This window comes from Choristoneura fumiferana, chromosome 20, assembly GCF_025370935.1.
Source record: "Choristoneura fumiferana chromosome 20, NRCan_CFum_1, whole genome shotgun sequence".
Taxonomy (NCBI): Eukaryota; Metazoa; Arthropoda; class Insecta; order Lepidoptera; family Tortricidae; genus Choristoneura; species Choristoneura fumiferana.
Window position 1 is genome coordinate 6,160,993 of NC_133491.1, and position 17,698 is coordinate 6,178,690.

Here is a 17,698-nt window from a genome sequence, read left to right on the forward strand (position 1 = left end):
TCACCGAGCCTAGATTTAGCGGCCGTAAAAATGCCGTGATATGTAGGAATTTATTTGAGTCTCACTGTAAAACTTGATATTCATACATACACATGCAATGTATGTTGAATGTAGACCTTATTTTTTAACTAATTAGTTTAGTGATTACACCTAGCACCTTTTATTGTGAGAATAAATATGCTTTATATAAAATAGTGGCGCTACTGTCTACGTAAGAGTAAATAACTAATATCTGTTCAGAATTTGTAAGTTGAATTTAAACCACTTGTCCTAGATCGAAGCACCGCATTATAATGTATGTAAAGTATGCAATGTTATAATTTTTGCCGAGGACTGGGTCTTTTACTTAAATAATTATTATTTTAAATGACAATTTTAAAAGTAACTTACCTATTTTTGTCTTACTTACAGTTTGCCTCCTTGCATTAATCAGAAATAATAGTTTAGGCGTTTCAACTTCCGAAAATAACAGATTTAAAAACAAAAAAAGTAGATACTAGACTCAGAAACTTGAACTTGATCTCTCAGTGATCTCATGCTTTCTTCATTTAGTTGTCGTATTATCTGAGCCAAAGGTGATGGTCACGTGACCACACGAAATAGTCGATACCTATTTACAATAGTTTGATTTTGTGACATTGACTCACGCACCCATATAAGATGTCACTACATGCTCGCTGCGAACACTGTCAGTTGTACTCATACAATGGTAAAATGCATCAAAATTTACTGCATCACGCTGCACTTTTGATGCAATAAAGTTACTTTTTTTTGGATTTTGCTTGAAGAGCATATCCATAATTTACTATTGTCAAAAAATCCTCTAAGAAAACATGTCCGTGGAAGCTATGCGGGGTGTCCGTAGGTTTGTATGGAAGAGCAACCCCTTAAACTCTCATGTACGTTGAGGACATGGAAAAAAATTTGTAGCGACCCTCAAGACTTTGTTCTCTCAAGACTGGATTCATTGCAGGTGGTAGGACCTTGTGCAAGGCCCGCCCGGATGGCTACCACCATCTTGCTCGCTAATCCTGCCGTGAAGCAGCAGTGCTTGCACTGTTGTGTTTCGGCGTGGAGAGTAAGACAGCCGGTGAAATTACTGGCACTCGAGGTATTCCATCTTAGGCCTCTAGGTTGGCAACGTATCTGCAATACCCCTGGTGTTGCAGATGTTTATGGGCGGTGGTGATCTCTTACCATCAGGAGACCCACTTGCTCGTTTGCCTTCCAGTCGTATAAAAAAAATCGTCATGTTCACGTCAGGGCAACGCGTGCGTCACGTTAGCCCAACTGGATACTGGGTGGTATAATAGTAAGCTTTTAGTACCTGCGGAGGCGTTGCTAAGCGTGCTTTGCTGGCTGCCCTCGTCGAGCGGCGCGCCGTCGGGGCCGGTGGTGACGAGCGCGGTGGCGGGCGGCGCCGGGCCGTTGTCGTGCGAGTCGCCCGGCGCCGTGGGCGGCGGCATGGCGCCCTCCATGCCCGCCCCGCCTGGCGGACCCATGTGCCGCGGCTGGAAACATTAACACTGTTACACGTGTGTTCTGTAGATATTTTACGTTTGAAGTGGGACCGAAGTATGTGCATCATCCATCATTATCATATCAGCTGTAGGAAGTCCACTGTTGGACATAGGCCTCACCCGCGTCAACACCACGGCGTGCTAACACTCGCCACGCTTGGCGAGCGCAGTATAGGATGTAAAGGTTGCTAAGAAGACGCTGCTGCCATCTTCTGGTATTACAGGAGTCTTAACTATACCATAACTGCAAAAAAATTGACCTCTAAAAATGTAAAAAATCTTTTGGTGTTCCTCATGGATGGCTTCTAGGTAGGTCAAGGAATCTTCTAAGTAGATCAAGGAATAAACGTTGAGTACAAAAATGGCAATTTTTTTATTCAAAACTCCCGCTTCAGGGCAAAATCACTCCATATAGTAGATACTTCCCCACCGTATTGTTGACACTTAGGGATTCTATGCTTTTTGGCCGTTGTCACTCAAAAATGAACTTAGTGACTGCTACTAACGTCGTTGGCAGTCAGCCGGCTGGTAATTGGTAGAGTGGATATGACAACTGTGAAACGGTGTCAAAATGTTAATTATTACGAATTATGTGCCTGTTTCCGCTATATCGCACTTTTAACCATAGGTATAAACACTAAAATAAATAAAAAATACGATTTTACTTTAACGAGCCTGTGCGACTCTCCCATACGCTAGTGTGCCAAGACAAAGACTGAACATGAGACTACCGTGAGACTTACTTATATTAAATAACTCACGTCCTGTGAAGAAGGGCTACAAAATAGCCCGAAACATGTCGAGCTAAACTCGATTTAAGACGTGACTTATCCGTTACAATATCAATATTAATAAGACAAAGACTGGAAGGTAAAACGAAGACATGTTTACGAGACTTGATCTTTAGGGTATATAATGCCAGTTGACGCCATTAGCTTGAGAAGGTGAACAATTCGTTTTTTTTAATGGCATGGAAGGAATAACAAGGGCCTTCGCCTTTATAGAAATATATGTGGTCACGTAACCTTCTGCAAATGTGTCTGTTTATTCACTCCTGGGCGTTTAACAATAATAAGTGATAATAGTGTTACGCGTCAAATGCTCACAAGTTGGGTAGAGATTAAATCCAAGTCATAGTGAGTATGAGTAGTGTCATTGTATGCTAAATCTGCGGATGCTAACACCATGCGATAAAAACTAGTCAGTGCGTCATGCTGAATTTGATTTCACATTGTCCTAAAATTCGAAAAAATAATCACTAGACATCAGCAGCCCATCACGTCCGATCATTTACAAGTTGTATTTTCAAGCACCCGGCCTCTGATACCTACCTACTTGGCCTACAAACTGAATCAGTAATTTGAATTGAATTGAAAAGTTCAATTTTGTAGGCCACGCTTTGGCTATGATGTGAGTGGTCTAGGACTAAGTCGAACAGAGGTCAATTATTCAGCAGGGCTACTAAGAAACTCTAAACTCGAAGTTCCTATCGTACCGTCCCTCTCGCTCTCGTATTAAATAGTATAAGTGTCAGAGGGACCGCACGACACGAACTTCGAGTTTCATAGTAGCCCTGCAGATGCCTGCAGAATTGATTAAGTCTATATTATCGTCAACGTGGGTAATAACACCCCTTCTGGGCATTGAATTCTCTCAGGGAGGGCAGAGGCAGTATAACGCTTAAAGAAAATTAGGAGGCATTACTTAAATAAAAAGTAAACGGACAGTGGACAAATCAAGGTTGAGAACTTGGATTAAAGGAATGTATCTTACTTTGAGCTGCGGATAGTGTTGTGAGGGATGTGGCGGCGGATGCGAGGGGTGCGGTGGCTGCGGCCGGTACCCATAGCCGTACGGGTGGTGGTTCCGTGGCGGGTAGCCGTAGGGCTGCGGCGGATAGGGCTTGTACTGGTGGTGGCCGTAGGGCTGCGCGACCATGGCGCCGGGCGGCGGGACGGGGGGCGCCGGGCCGGGCGCGACGCTCGTGCGCGACGTCGGCCCGCTGCCGTCCGAGAGGGACGACGACGGCCGCGGCGGCATAGGTACGTTCTGCGTGCCTGCAATAGTTACAACAATATGTTAGTTAGTTAATACAAAATAAGCAAAACAACGTCAACACGCGTACATTTACAAATACAATTTTTTTAACAGAGATGTTACAATCTTTAAATATCATCGTCATAAGAGTGATTTAAGCGTTAATTACGTGACAGCCTCTCATTTTTAATTAATTTGACAGGGTGCCATTCTTTCCCGGCCCGGATAATACCGACATGGAAATACCGACCCTGTTTTTCGTGAACACGCCCATAGAAGCTCATGTCAGTTTCTATGGGCGTGTACACAAAAAACAGGGTCGTTAATTCAATGTCGGTATTAGCCGGGCCGGAAAAGAGTAATTATAATCATAATATATTTATTGTAATAACGAGTACAAAATATAGTTATATTGATCAATTTTGCCTCTTTTTTATGTGGCCGGTATTATGTCCCACTGCTGGGCAAAGGCCTCTCCCCTTTTCTCCGCCACGCTTCCCATTTGACATATATATTCAAAATAAAATATTACTAAATATACATGTGTTTTATATTAAGCATACTATATGCTTAATGGAAAGTTTCAACCTAGTTACTAGTTATAATATGTAAAAGAACCAAATAAACTTTTTTGTTTTTTTTTTTTTAATTTTGTAATCGATTCTAATTAACAAAGCACTATCGCATTACATAATTTCATTAACTTAACACCAAGTAGAATTGTTACTATCGATAGGTATGTTTCTCATGTTATTATTATTATTCCCTCAATGGCGGCCTTAAGGCTTGGGCCAATGTCAGTTGCGATGACAGGGTTGCGGTTGATTCTCATTCATTAGAAAACAATACGTCACAATGATGAGGGGCTCGCAGCTGTCAATAGCTGCCAGTGTCAAATTAAACAGACTCGATTACTGGCATGTGACAATGCAACGATATACCGATAGATATGCAAACTTAATCGGCGTTAGTGTGATTAAGTTGTTTCAAGAGTGCAAGCTGCATACGTTTTCGTACATCGGGTATGATCGATCGTCTGCTCGGGGCGCGGCGGTATTTGAATAATACGGTTAACGAGGGATCGCCTAAGCCGGGCGCATCAATCGAGGGCGGAGAGACGCACCCGATTCACTTTCGTTTTCCGCCGGCACGTGAGCGGCATGCAACGCTTAGCCTGCGAATTCTCGCTGCACTTTATTGCATCCGTATAAGTGCATACGACATGCACGCAACGCATTGACCGAGGCAGAGATACGGGGCGGCAGTGATTTGCGACGACGAAAGTGGTATTGCAACTTTTATGTGGGTCGAATTGACATTACGAGGTCGTGTAACTGTTACGTGAGGGTTACACTAACGTGTGTCACTGTCGACTAACCGTTGTCAAGTTCTAAGTACACGTTCTTGTCACAATCGTGACTTTTATCGTTATCTTGAGAGAGCTTTTGCATCTAAGTCAATCGTCAGCAAGAACATTGGAAAGAGAGCAGAACTCATAGACACGGTCAAAAGAACGAGAGCAAGGAGCAAGTACGTAATATAGTTTGGACTGTTCGAATGCCTCTGCAGGAGCATAAAAAGAAGCACGTGTTGTGTCAATTTAATCTCATCAGCAATGGGCCATTATCGAGTGAGGGGCGCGATCAGACGGCCGTCAGACGCGCAGGCGCCGCTTAATCATAGATAACGCAGTGCCATACGCGCCCACCTATGTGCCACCGTGCATTTGTTTACAAACCCGACCTCTAATCACCTACTAGTACTTAATAGAACCGGCGACTCCACTTTAAATGAGGCAGATCGTTTAATAACACTCGCACTAATGCCAAGATAATCCCAACAAGACGTTGACCTACCTAACAAAGTCGTAAGTACTTGGCATCGAAAGTTAAGTTCGAATCGAAAGTTGTAGGTATTATAAAGTTACTCACAAACTTTCCTCATAGGCACACCTAGCTACATTTAGTTTGCCAAACTACCTTAAATGTATTATTTAAGAACTTTGCTAACATTCAAAAACAGTCTACAGTGCGCCCGAACTAACTTCTCGGCAGTTAGTTATTAATCTTCTATTCTATATCTATATCTATTCTATACATATAATAAATCTGTAGAAAGGCGGTGTCTGTACATTGGAAATATTTGAGAAAAACTTATACTAGGGGCCTATATTAGCGCAATAGAACCCAAAACAATGTTTTTTAGAATTATTGTATGTTTGTCTGTTTGCCTGTGCGTTTGCACACGCTAATCTCAGAAACCACTTAACGTAGAAGGATGCGGTTTTCACTGATGTTTTGTCCTTGACTTGGATTAGCATTTAGTGTTTATTTCATTCGAATCGGTACACAAATGAAAAAGATGACAATTTAAAAAATAATGAACACTTTTCGAAGAATCTTTGTTGGTTTCGCAAAAACTTCGGTTATCTATTAAAATTTTGATTAATTATAGTCTGAAAAATGATTTCAGGAATATAAAATTCGACAAATGGATATTCGTAAAAAATATTTTCCAACGTAAGAGGAGCTGACAACAATATGGTTGACCATAATAAATAGCGTTCATCTTAAGTTGGACTTTTCATGTGATTTAGCTACACGGAGACGCGCTACTCATCCTATCCTGGTATCAGAATTGTATGACAAACATTTTCGGAGTTCCAACAATCGGGGTTGAAAAATTATGCCAACTTTGGCGCACCTATTACGTAGTGATACATTGCGTGCTTATGAATTTTGTAGGGAAAATAATAAGTCTATTTTTTTTACTAAAACATTATAAAACGTGATTATTAGGGCCTTCACTAACTACCCTTAAAGTTTGAGGTAGTATCAAAACTACACGCTGTTATAGCATACATGTGGGATCGTGCGAAGGAAAACAAACTTTTCGAAATAAAATAAGAAAAAGTTTATTACAAAAAATTAAATGGAATACGTTAAATAGCAAAGAACAGAAAACACAACTAGCACGTAGGCTCACCCGATCGTAACTCAAATCTTTTTTACTCATTCGCTCGTCTCATTCACTCCACATCAGTCTTCAGTCATTCGGTCGCTCGTTTACATCAACTCATTCTAACATTCATCCACCCTCATTCCCACATACATGGGTGATTCAAATTTTAGGTCCTAAATATGTTTGAAAGTAAAGTAAATACCCATTATGCGTCTAAGATTCCTACCGCAGCGAACAAAGGAGCTGATGATTTGAAACGGCTGAACCGATTTTGATAAAACATGTCTCAAACCTGCTTTCAAATAAACAAAAACCACATTCAAATTGGTCCACTCGTTAAAGAGCTACGGTGCCACAGACAGACACACATAGCGGTCAAACTTATAACACCCCTCTTTTTGCGTCGGGGGTTAAAAAGAGATTACCGGCGAATGAATACAGGGAAAACACAGGATCTCCATGAAATAGAAGAGACTATAGCACTCCGATTTTGTGTTCAGAAGGTGCTTTGTTCAGGCACCGTAAAGGACCTGAGTGTCACCATAGCCACGACTCTCTCATTGAAGTAGCATATCAAGAGGTCATTCATCACAAAATATACGCGCACCTGTCTCCCGCCCAGGCCATCCAGCGCTGTCTCTTTTGGAATAACCTGACCTGTTTTATCGGCCACTCCACTCGCGTTAGTTTCGGTTAGTGATGACAACTAACAACAAAACGTTGACAGCCACTTTACGCACGTCCCAAAGATCGCCGAATTCTGCCTACCTTCTAGATAGGCTGGTGCCAGAGAGTCCACAATCCAGTATGCTAATGATGCTAGGCAGTCAGAACAATAACTGGCTAAGATAAATCTAAGTCGACGTGGACGAAGTCGCGAGCACAGCTAGTCTAGATTTATAAACTAATCGAGATAAGTCCACAATCACAGGTATGCTAATCAATGCTAAACAGTGACAAACATAAGGCTAAGATAAAAAGTGCCATACGATTAACATAAATAAATCACAAATGTGGTTTTGGTAAGTATAAACTTGAGCTTGATTAGAATTTATTAATGCTGCCGTAAATCTTGAACGCGCCGCGAGTAATTCTAGCCCGGCTGAATGTCAATAATTTCAATGTTGCACAAAGTCAATAGCTAGACAGAGAGTTATAGCCGCAGATCGTAGTTCACTGGGTTGCATTGAATTGAATACGCCGCGTTGAGACCGTAGCAGCGTGCGAGGTCTTGTCTAACATATGAAAGGGATTATTAAATTTGTATATTAGTTTAATATTCAATATCCAACGTAGCTGTTGCCCGTAAGTTGGTCTGCGTCCCGCAGGAACTTTACGTTTACCCGGGATAAAAGTAATCTATGGTACTTGCTGATAGTGTATTTACATAATCAAAATTTATTTTTATAATATTAGTTCAAACAAACACGTCATGATACATTTTAGGAGCATTTTACATTAAATAATCTTTTGTTTTAAGTTTTTTTTTTGCTAAATTTCTGGCAACTCATGTGAATAGTAGGTAATATAGAGGTAATTCCCTCTTTCAAATCTTCGACATAGCAACTGCTTCGACAGCAGTCCCGTTATCCCGCGACCACGGCCACAGCGGTTTTTTACTGATAAAGTGATAATGCCAAGCATCGAAAGTTTAAAAGTGGGCAATCTCGTTACAGCCGAGTTGCATTCCTGTAATTGGAATCGGCACAAAACCAGCTCTGTCAAGGGCAGCCCCCGTCACCGCGGCTGACTTGCTGCCGAGGTCTTTACTTTCCCATCTGAGCGCTGACTCCAATATGCTGTCCCGCTTTACTGTATTTAGTAGACTATGTAATTAAAGGGAGATGAAAGAACGTTACGTTTTGATCATATAACATAATTCGAGATTAATCTAGTTGAGGATAAAATGCCGTTTAGTCCAGTAAATTGTTGTTGCAGCATTTTGTATTCAAACAGTGTACTGAATGATAAATGATGATCAAAGAACAAGCTCGATAATACTATTCGGAAAGGGCCAAGTCGGAAAATAATAAAATCCTACATTTCAAATCACATTATTATAAGGTATTATAAGAGTGATTACTTAACAATGTAATTCGATTTACCTTACTTGGTCGAGGCGCTTAAAATAGATAAAGGTTGGTAAATTGATTTTAAGTATAATTAATTAATTTACTAACTAGGCCCATTAAATTTGGTTGCTACAAAAATGCCATAACTGAAACCGGTTTCTCGGCCATTAGGTAGGTATAGACTATTTTAACTCCCTTAGTCAAAACAACTAAGTACTTAATTATTTATGTTAATTAATATTCGTCGTCGTTATCAATCACTTTCCGTTTGTCTTTGCTAGACTCAGACAAAATATGTATACATTTTACTATATATTTAAATATTTGAAACTGCTTTTAAGAATAAGGGGTACCTAGTCAGTTAGGATAGGTTATGATTAGTTATTCATAATTCTAATAATAACAGTTTCTTATTTTGGCGCAATAGTTCGTAACAGATGTTAATCCTTAAATAAACAGAAATAAGAATAGCATCGCGAAAATGGGCTTTAATGTCGAGCGTCACGATGGTTTTCCTTTGTTGGCAGTTCGTAAATAATGTACCGATTTGGATTCATTGAACAAACAGTTAACATTGAATATTTTATTTAGTCTATAGTTGGTCTGTACCTACTACGCTTATGTTAATCTATATCTATATTTATACAAACAAAAATAATGTAAACCATATTAGTTTATATGAATGTAAGGAGCTCTAAACTACGGAAAAAGATTCGAAAAATTAGTTCAGGTAAGTACTTATTGGAAAACAAACTAAGTGAGTCTCTAAGACGCTTCAACTGCCGTTTCCCGTGTTATGAAAATGTAAGAATAATGTCCAAAAACTAAAATCTATTACAATATTCATCAGACGTGCGGTTGATATTTTTAGTTGGACTTCCGATTTTCGTAATACATGGAAAACAGCGGTTGCAAAGCTTCAGTAAGAGCCAAGCCCCACTCAACCATCCCTGATTACAATAGGCTACATTTTATCTCGACAAATATGCAAGTTTCGGCGGTACGCAGGCAACAACTAGTATAATACTTGAGTTCATTATAATAAAACTACAAATTGAAGGTGAAATTACTGGCACTTGAGGTATCCCATCTTGGGCCTCTAGGTTGGCAACGCATCTGCAATACCCCCTGGTGTTGCAGATGTTTATGGGCGGTGGTGATCTCTTACCATCAGGAGACCCACTTGCTCGTTTTCCATCCAGTCGAATAAAAAAAATAAAGCGTATTTTTGTATTTGTGAAGCGATTAGAAAAATTTCACGATGCTGCACTAAAATAAAGTATCGTGCGCGTATGCAGTAACTACCGTTCGAGCGTTAGGAGCGCATGCAAGAGGGGTTTGCGAGCAATGCACGGCGAGCCGCGTACCGTTCACCGCACACCACTTCCCACAGACCACCTCACATTCCAAGCATAAGATCACACCCAGGCAAGCACCGCACAGAGCATTCCTTTACACAGCAAAATTACAAACGCCTGATGATCAATAAAGATAGATTGCAGTCAGATAACTAATATAAATGGGTCTAGTTAAACAAATCATTGAAGTTGTTCGATTAGATTCGAACAGGTCTGCTAGCGAGTCACCCTGGCAGTGCAAACAGAGCATAGACAATAGCGTTAACAAGAGCGGCCTAGTTGAGACAAATGGTGGCGTCACGACGACGGCCGTGTTTGCCGACCCATTTAGCTGATCACCACCGACGCTGGCGCCGGCCGCGCTTACTGCCGGCGAGGTAACTTTACCAATGCGACTCGCAATTCTCGCTAAATCTTATTTGTGTCTATTACAGCGTGTTGTGCTCTCCTAGATGAACGTTGATCGCCGAATGACGCTAATGTCTGACGACGAATGTTTAGATTCTTATATAGACAAGATGAAGCAGATGATGACCACGCTATTAACTAATTGCAATGTTTTGAGATAACCCGGTTTACAATGAACCCTTATTGGTGTCGCTATGAGACCAAATTCTTAAACATAATGTTAATGTCAATAATCATAAATTAGGTGACCGTTTGAGAGTTACCACATAACATAATTAATACTAAGGCAAGGGTCGACAAGGCGAAAGTAAATCAGTATAATGTATAAGTAAGTTGGGTAAGTCTGGATAGGGTATGTTAAAGAATGTCCGCACCATTAGAGGGGGCAGACGGAACGGGGTGAATGGGCTGTCGAACCCTCCGACGACCTTGACTCACTGAGATTTATCACTTTTCCGGGGTAATCTGAATACAATTAGGCGATGGGCAACGGGAGCGAGCGGAGCCTGGCCCGCAGTTTCGCAACAAGTCCCCATTTTTTTCACCGCATGTTCTTACTTGTTTAAAGGAACTAAACCTCAACGCTCAAGGTAGAACACATTATGTATTTAAATTTACGTGTTTTTGGCACTCTTACATATCTCTATAATAGATACCTACAAGTAAATAAAACACGTCTCTCATTGCCATCTCTACAATAACCATCTTGCAAAATACATGACTATGTGAACGTGAGTTTCTTTCCATATGAAATTAAAGTTTAAAAAAAGCCAATTTCATTGAATTGGACGTAAATGAATTTATGTTAGGCTACGTACACATTATGCGGCTAACCGTGCGGTTTTGGCGCGCCGTCCTTCTTCAAAGTATAGGTCGAGAAAGAGACGGCGCGCTAAAACCGCGCGGTTGGCCGCATAGTGCATACGTAGCCTTACGCCGACGGAAATTATACTTCGTTTTTTTATCATTAGAAAGAAGGTAAACGATCTTAATGTGTCTTATTGAAAAAGACTTTTGGAAAATAAGTCACAGCAAATATACAACAATTACCAAGAACATAATGATCATTTACATTCTTTTGATATCATAAAATATTTACTGGTTTTTTTTTTAAAACGTTTTTAATAAAAAGACATCAAGTTGTTTACCCTTTTTCTAATGCTAAAAAAACGAAGTGTCTATACATATGTTAAAATTATAACAGTTCGAAAATATCACCTTAAGGTTTCGTTTATCACAAACAAACCGTAGGTACATACGTTACGTTGCAATAGCGAATCAAAAAATACAATTCGCCATCTGAAAGTCTCGTTTGTATGGATACAGATAAAATTATCAACAGAATCATCGGACCGCGGAAAAAAGCTTTCAAAATTCACGACGTCGGTTCGTTTACGTGAAACGTTAACAACAAACGAGATGGCTCGTTTTACGTTACTCTCCTCTTTTTTATTTAGATTAGGAAGGTCGTTGGCCTTGCCAAGGACGTCGGGCACGTGGCCGGACAGAATGGGAGTATTTATGTGATGACAGATACACCGGTCGAACAATTACAGTTATAATAGTGCTGGCTAAGGGTCGTAAACGGACCCTCGATAATGGATTAGAATGGAAACGGACGTAGACAACTGCATACAGTTGTGAATCTTCAAATTAGGCAGTTTCTACAAGTCATTTTATGATGATTTTACATACAATTTAGCAGACACTGATATCTGAAATGGAAAGAAAAATACCACTTCTTCTTCCTTTGCATTAAATAATAATTAGCTATTAATTTATCGCAAAGCTACGTGACTAGTGGCTTTATAATTTAGGATTCTATCTCAGTTGACATAATTGTACTATTCGTACCTAACAAGTTTAGTAGTATAGTTCTCAATATAGACCGTGCCTACATGGCAGCGCAGTTTAGGACTAAAAATGTCGTGAGACATCGGACTGCAGAGTTCGGCTCCGTTCCTCAGAGCCAGCCTTATCTTGGTTGATGGCATTCCTGCGCTCGACCGCCGATACGCACGACGGACGACTGCGAAACGCTTTTAGCGCCCGTATACTATTCAACACTCAGCGGCCCGCTCGAAAAACGACCTAAACTGAACTAGCCAGATAGTCGAAAGTTTAATATCCCGCTAGAAATGTTGCCAGCGCGCAAAAGAAACCTTATTGGACGAAATTAAAGTCGTTTTCGAAAGTCACGTTGCATGCGGGCGTCAAACAATACGCAATTCACCTTCGAACGCGTCGGGTTGCGGTATTGCGGCTTCATTGTGTTCAAATAACGATGGAACTTGGATTGGAAACGAGCACAATGCTGTCGATAGTCTATACTTCAAGAATCGATAACAAATGGCCTCTCAGTCCAGTCGGTGCCTAAATGGAGAGATAACGATCAAGATAGGCTGCTAAGGTAACCGGTTTCTCTGATGGCGATCGCACTATTATATAGCTATTTCTTTAATTACTTACAACAAAATATGCAGTTAGAGTTAATTTACCAAGAAAGGATGCAATATTTTGTTTTCAAAATACCTCTGTTAGATACCACGTAAAATACGCCTCACAATTTTTATTTCATCAAGCGCTTGGTCTATAATTTCTGATGCGAGACTTCACATTATCCAAGTGTTTGTCGAGAGCCAAGAAGCCCGACGAGCCGAACGGTTGACGTCATACCGTCATGTAAACTTGTACCACTTCCCCAGCTCGCGACCAAATCGACGGTTGGGGACTCGTGCACCGCGGCGTATGCGGGCCGCGCCTAGTATTGCTCTTGAACAAACCCAGCGTTGGATCAAAAATAGCAGAGTATTTCGATGCCATTTAAGAATTGAAATGAAGGTATATTGCGGTCATATAACCGGTATTCGAGCTCGGCGGCACAGTTGCCGCTCGCTCGCCCGGTCTACAATCCGATGTTATGAGAAAGCCACGCTCAGCAATCGCCCATGTTAACAAAACAAGAATGAATTTTCGGTGGATGTTTTTAAAGCTGATCGTATATTATGTTAAATATTAGTTTCAATTCTAACCCTGCATAAAGAACTGAAAAGAAATAGAAAAGTAAAGCGTTCGTGCGCTACGGACGAAGTAATTAAGTTTACTGACTATGCTTCCGTCCAAACAGCTGTAAGTATTCATATGGCATGAAAGCTAAATCTATATGAATAATCATCTTTCTAGATTTGTTACCTACCCATTCGTTTTTTATTACTTAAAATTAAGCGTGAAATTAAACATACAAGTCAATGCTGTCCAACTTAAAAGCAATCATGAGTTAGTTTATTGCGATAAGGTGTTATAGAACAGCTGTTTAGTTTTAATTTTATTTGATGTGCGAAAGTGTGCATGAATCATCGTGAGATGCAGAGTCCACGCGGCATGATAATACATAATAATTAAATTAATCGGTTATATCTTCCATTTACGTAACTCGTGTAATCGAGCCGAGGAAAAACAGTAGGTACGAAAAATCATGAATGAATGAAGTAGTAGTAATACTCTGAAATCAGATAGACGTACCTATGTATGTTAAGCAATTCGTGTCAGTGGGTAAGTACATAAGGTACGGCGTCCCCGGTGGCGGCGGGTGAACTCGTCAAGGACACTTGGAGGGAAGCCCGACGAGGGCGTTACAGAGATCTTGGCATAATTGTGCCGACGGTCCGGCACATAAGACCGACGCGTCGGGGCTCCGGGGTGGAAGGTCCTGTTTTGCGTGCTCGCCTCGACAGTGGGTGTAAGTTTTTCACGAGGCCCTATATACCGCGACCACCCCGGCTCGTACATAAGGTGGGCGGGCGGGGTGGATCGCGCCCGCAAAAGGGGCAAAATACGGCGTACTGTGGGAGCCCGCTCTATGTGGGTCAATGTCGGGAAAGCCCGTGTCTACTGGTGACGAAGCAAGCATGCACAACGAATCTGATCAACACGCCTTTGGCCAAATAAAGAATCTTATAAACTACATACAACTCAATTTTGACCCTTATCACCACACCTTAAGGTTCAAATCGACCACGCTGACAAGACGTAGTTCATTAAGAAATTACTCCAGGGGGTTTGCAATGCCTTGAGAAATTCATTTAATGTATTTTACATAGCGGTTATATTTGCCTTAACCAGAAATGTGGTATATAAGGAATAATATAACAAATAGTCACTGAGTAAGGATTTTCCTCTTTTTATTTTCATCTTGGCCGCTACATAAATAAAAGTAAGAGAAGTAGGGCAAAATACTTTTTTCCTGGTATAAGAAATTTGTAGTAAATTTCGTATTCATTGCCTGACAGTGAGCGTTTAGGGAAAATCGTACTTTAGCTAAGCTAGGTCTAACTAATCCGTTTCATTTTTAAGGTATTCCATTTCACAGAACACAATAAACCTTGTAGCAAATCAGCAATCATTAACCTGTCATCTCCCAGGATAACAGGATCAAAGGAATTTGGGCACAAATTTGTGCCTCTGGGAGAGGACAGGTTAAACGCTGAGCCGTATTGTTAATTTTTTTTTTTTTATATAATGCATCTGTGAAACTTGAAGTGCTTATTATACATACAGTGTGAGTTAGGGCGTGTTGGTAGAGTTAGAAGCTTGGCTCCACAGAGATCTGTGACTTTTTGACAGTGCGAGCCATATGGTCTCGTCTTGGCAACATTTTGAAAATGGTTCTGGTGAGTTGATCTTTTCTAACTATAAGCATTTGACAGTCATTGCATTGTAATTAATGATATAGTGGTGATTAAAACTTTTTCATCACACTTGCTCGTAAACAGTGTCGTAACATGCAGGCTACCTTGGTTGCAGTTGCAACCCCCCCCAAATAAAACCCTCGACCTTTTTTCTTGTCATGAAACCCAAGGTCGGTAAATAAGTCATTGCGCGTACTAATACTGCTGCTGCTGCACGACCTGCAAAAGGACCTGCGCACGCATGTCAAGCACATGCTGCGGAGGGGGAGGGCGGCAGGTTGGTGTGGTGGCGCTGCCCAAGAGCGCACCCTAAGATATCGGCAATTTTGGTAAAAATAGTACATTGTGTCTTAAGGGCGGTAAACAAGGAATCACGAATGAGAGTCTATTAGAAGCCCGAAGTCGAAGACTCAGGTCTTTAATGAGTCGATGTTCGTAATTCTAGTACCGCCCGTGCGACATACAATGTTTTTCATCACATTTGCGAGTAAAATTGTATATTTGTAAAAGAAAAACTAATATTTTTTCCAAAAATTGCCGATATCGCTGACTACACTCTTGGCAGCGCCAGCCTCCGCGCCGCCCTAGCCCTAGCCCTACCCCAGACTGACCATGCGCGCGACGCGCGCGCGCCGCGCTCCTGCAGGCGCTGCTGCACACCATGCAGTATCACACTCATTTACCGACCTTGGGCTTCATGACAACAAAATTAGTGCGGGAAATGACTCATTTACCGACCACGGGTTTCATGAGAAGCACATAAAGGTCGAGGGATTTATTTGGGGAGTTGCAACCAAGGTAGCCTGCATGTTACGACACTGTTTACGAGCAAGTGTGATGAAATAATATTTTTCTAGAGAAGCTAGAGTTTATTTGTAAATAACCCAGTGAGACGCTATCAATTCTGGCAGGATTAAATTTTACATTACTTCTTGAGTGACTTTGAATGCGATGATTCATCGACATCTTTTGCAGAATCTCTCTAACTCTCTCACTCAATCACTCTCCCCTACAGAAAATTCGTCGTTTTGGTTTGGATGACGACTTTCTTGGTAAAATAGTGTGGTGCTTTCCCTTTGGCTTCCACGTCACAAAGCTGATGCCTGAGTTCATAGTTGGCAATAGAAAATGCTGACAACTAACTCTTTCGCGACACCCATGGGAAGAAATCGGCTAGTGCTATTTGAAAGCCGGACATGGCACGCTTTACATGCCCAACGCAACGGGTGGTGAAGTTGATGTAGTAGTGATGTACTAACCGACAGCCGGTGACATGGAGCGGGAGCCGCTGGAGCCGGTGGGGCTGGGCGTCGGCCTCAAGTGCGGCGTGGAAGCGCGCCCCGCGCCGCCGCTGCCGCCCGAGTCATTGCTGTTCTGACCGGTCAGATCCTGAAACAACATACGGGGTAATACATCATCTGGTTACACCATAAGACATCAGCAATCTTTAACTCAAACATGGTATGTACAGATAGATGTTTACATATTTGTGGCAGGATTATCAGTTACAATTCAAATTTTGGTGTCAGTAGAGTCCCATCATTCTGGTCACAATGACGAAAGTATTGTCGTGTTACCTTCACGGACTGATGGTAACTACTGGTGAAAATTTAATGTTTTGTGTCAATCTGTTGCGAACGACAGAAAACCAGAATAACGGACTGCACTGACACCCGAGTTAGCGTGTAACGACGTCTAATGCTTCTTTTTACCTGCCCCACAATTCAGAGCTCAGGTTGTCCGAATGGCTCACAAACTTTGTTATAAATAAATCGATACTAATATTATAAATGCGAAAGTGTAGTGTGTTTGTATGTTTGTCCGTCTTTCACGTCGAAACGGAGCGACGGATCGACGTGATTTTTGGCATAGAGAAAGTTTATGGGCCAAAAAGGTTGAAGGAACAGCGCGTGATAACCGAATTCCACGCGGGCGAAGCCACGGGCAAAAGCTAGTAAAGAAATAAGTTAAATGAAAATGTATGTAGGCCAATAGAATAGAAACTATTCTGTCAATGAATCAGAAGTTAATTAATTTGCCAAGAAAGTCTATTGAAGTAGTTAAGAGATCAAAGAACAAGGAAAAATACACTGCATTTCTTTCTGCGGAAGGTCCTACAAGAGGGTCTCGAGTTATGTAAAAAAAGGTAGGCAAGTCGATTGGAGCACAAGAAGTAAAATCTCGTGTTGCTGTAACTCTACTTTGAGTACCTACAACCACGCACTGTTGGTACAGTCAACGTCATAAATAAGTGATAATTTCTATACCTTGTCGCTTTCAGTCGTTACACAATGTCGTATGGCTTTTCAAACATGACGTGACGTTTCAAAGTGACAAGGTACAAAAGTGATCACTTATTTATGACGTTGACTGTACATTGCGGGTAAAATCGTATCGTATAAATAAACAAAGCTATTTAGTCAACCTACTAATATAAAATAGCGCACGCAATATTATGGCAAAACAGTAGCCATCCATTGAAGCACACACACAGAAAAACAGTCATTAGATTTGAAGTCAGATTATGAAATAAAGGGCTCAGGATCGTAAAACACACTTTCACACGTAGAGCGTTAATAACGTTTTACGTCGGGATATTAAAGTATACGGTTATAAAATATGGGTTAGTTCCGCAAAAATATATTTTATTTATT

General features: G+C 41.1%; 1 protein-coding gene across 1 annotated transcript in view; it reads right to left on the reverse strand.

Annotated features, from left to right (window-relative positions):
• Positions 1 to 17,698, reverse strand: part of osa (trithorax group protein osa) — a 126,245-nt gene that overhangs the window by 33,334 nt on the left and 75,213 nt on the right. The window contains 3 exon segments of the mRNA XM_074103390.1: positions 1,328 to 1,511; positions 3,294 to 3,577; positions 16,304 to 16,433. Of these exon segments, the coding sequence (XP_073959491.1) occupies positions 1,328 to 1,511; positions 3,294 to 3,577; positions 16,304 to 16,433 (598 nt within the window).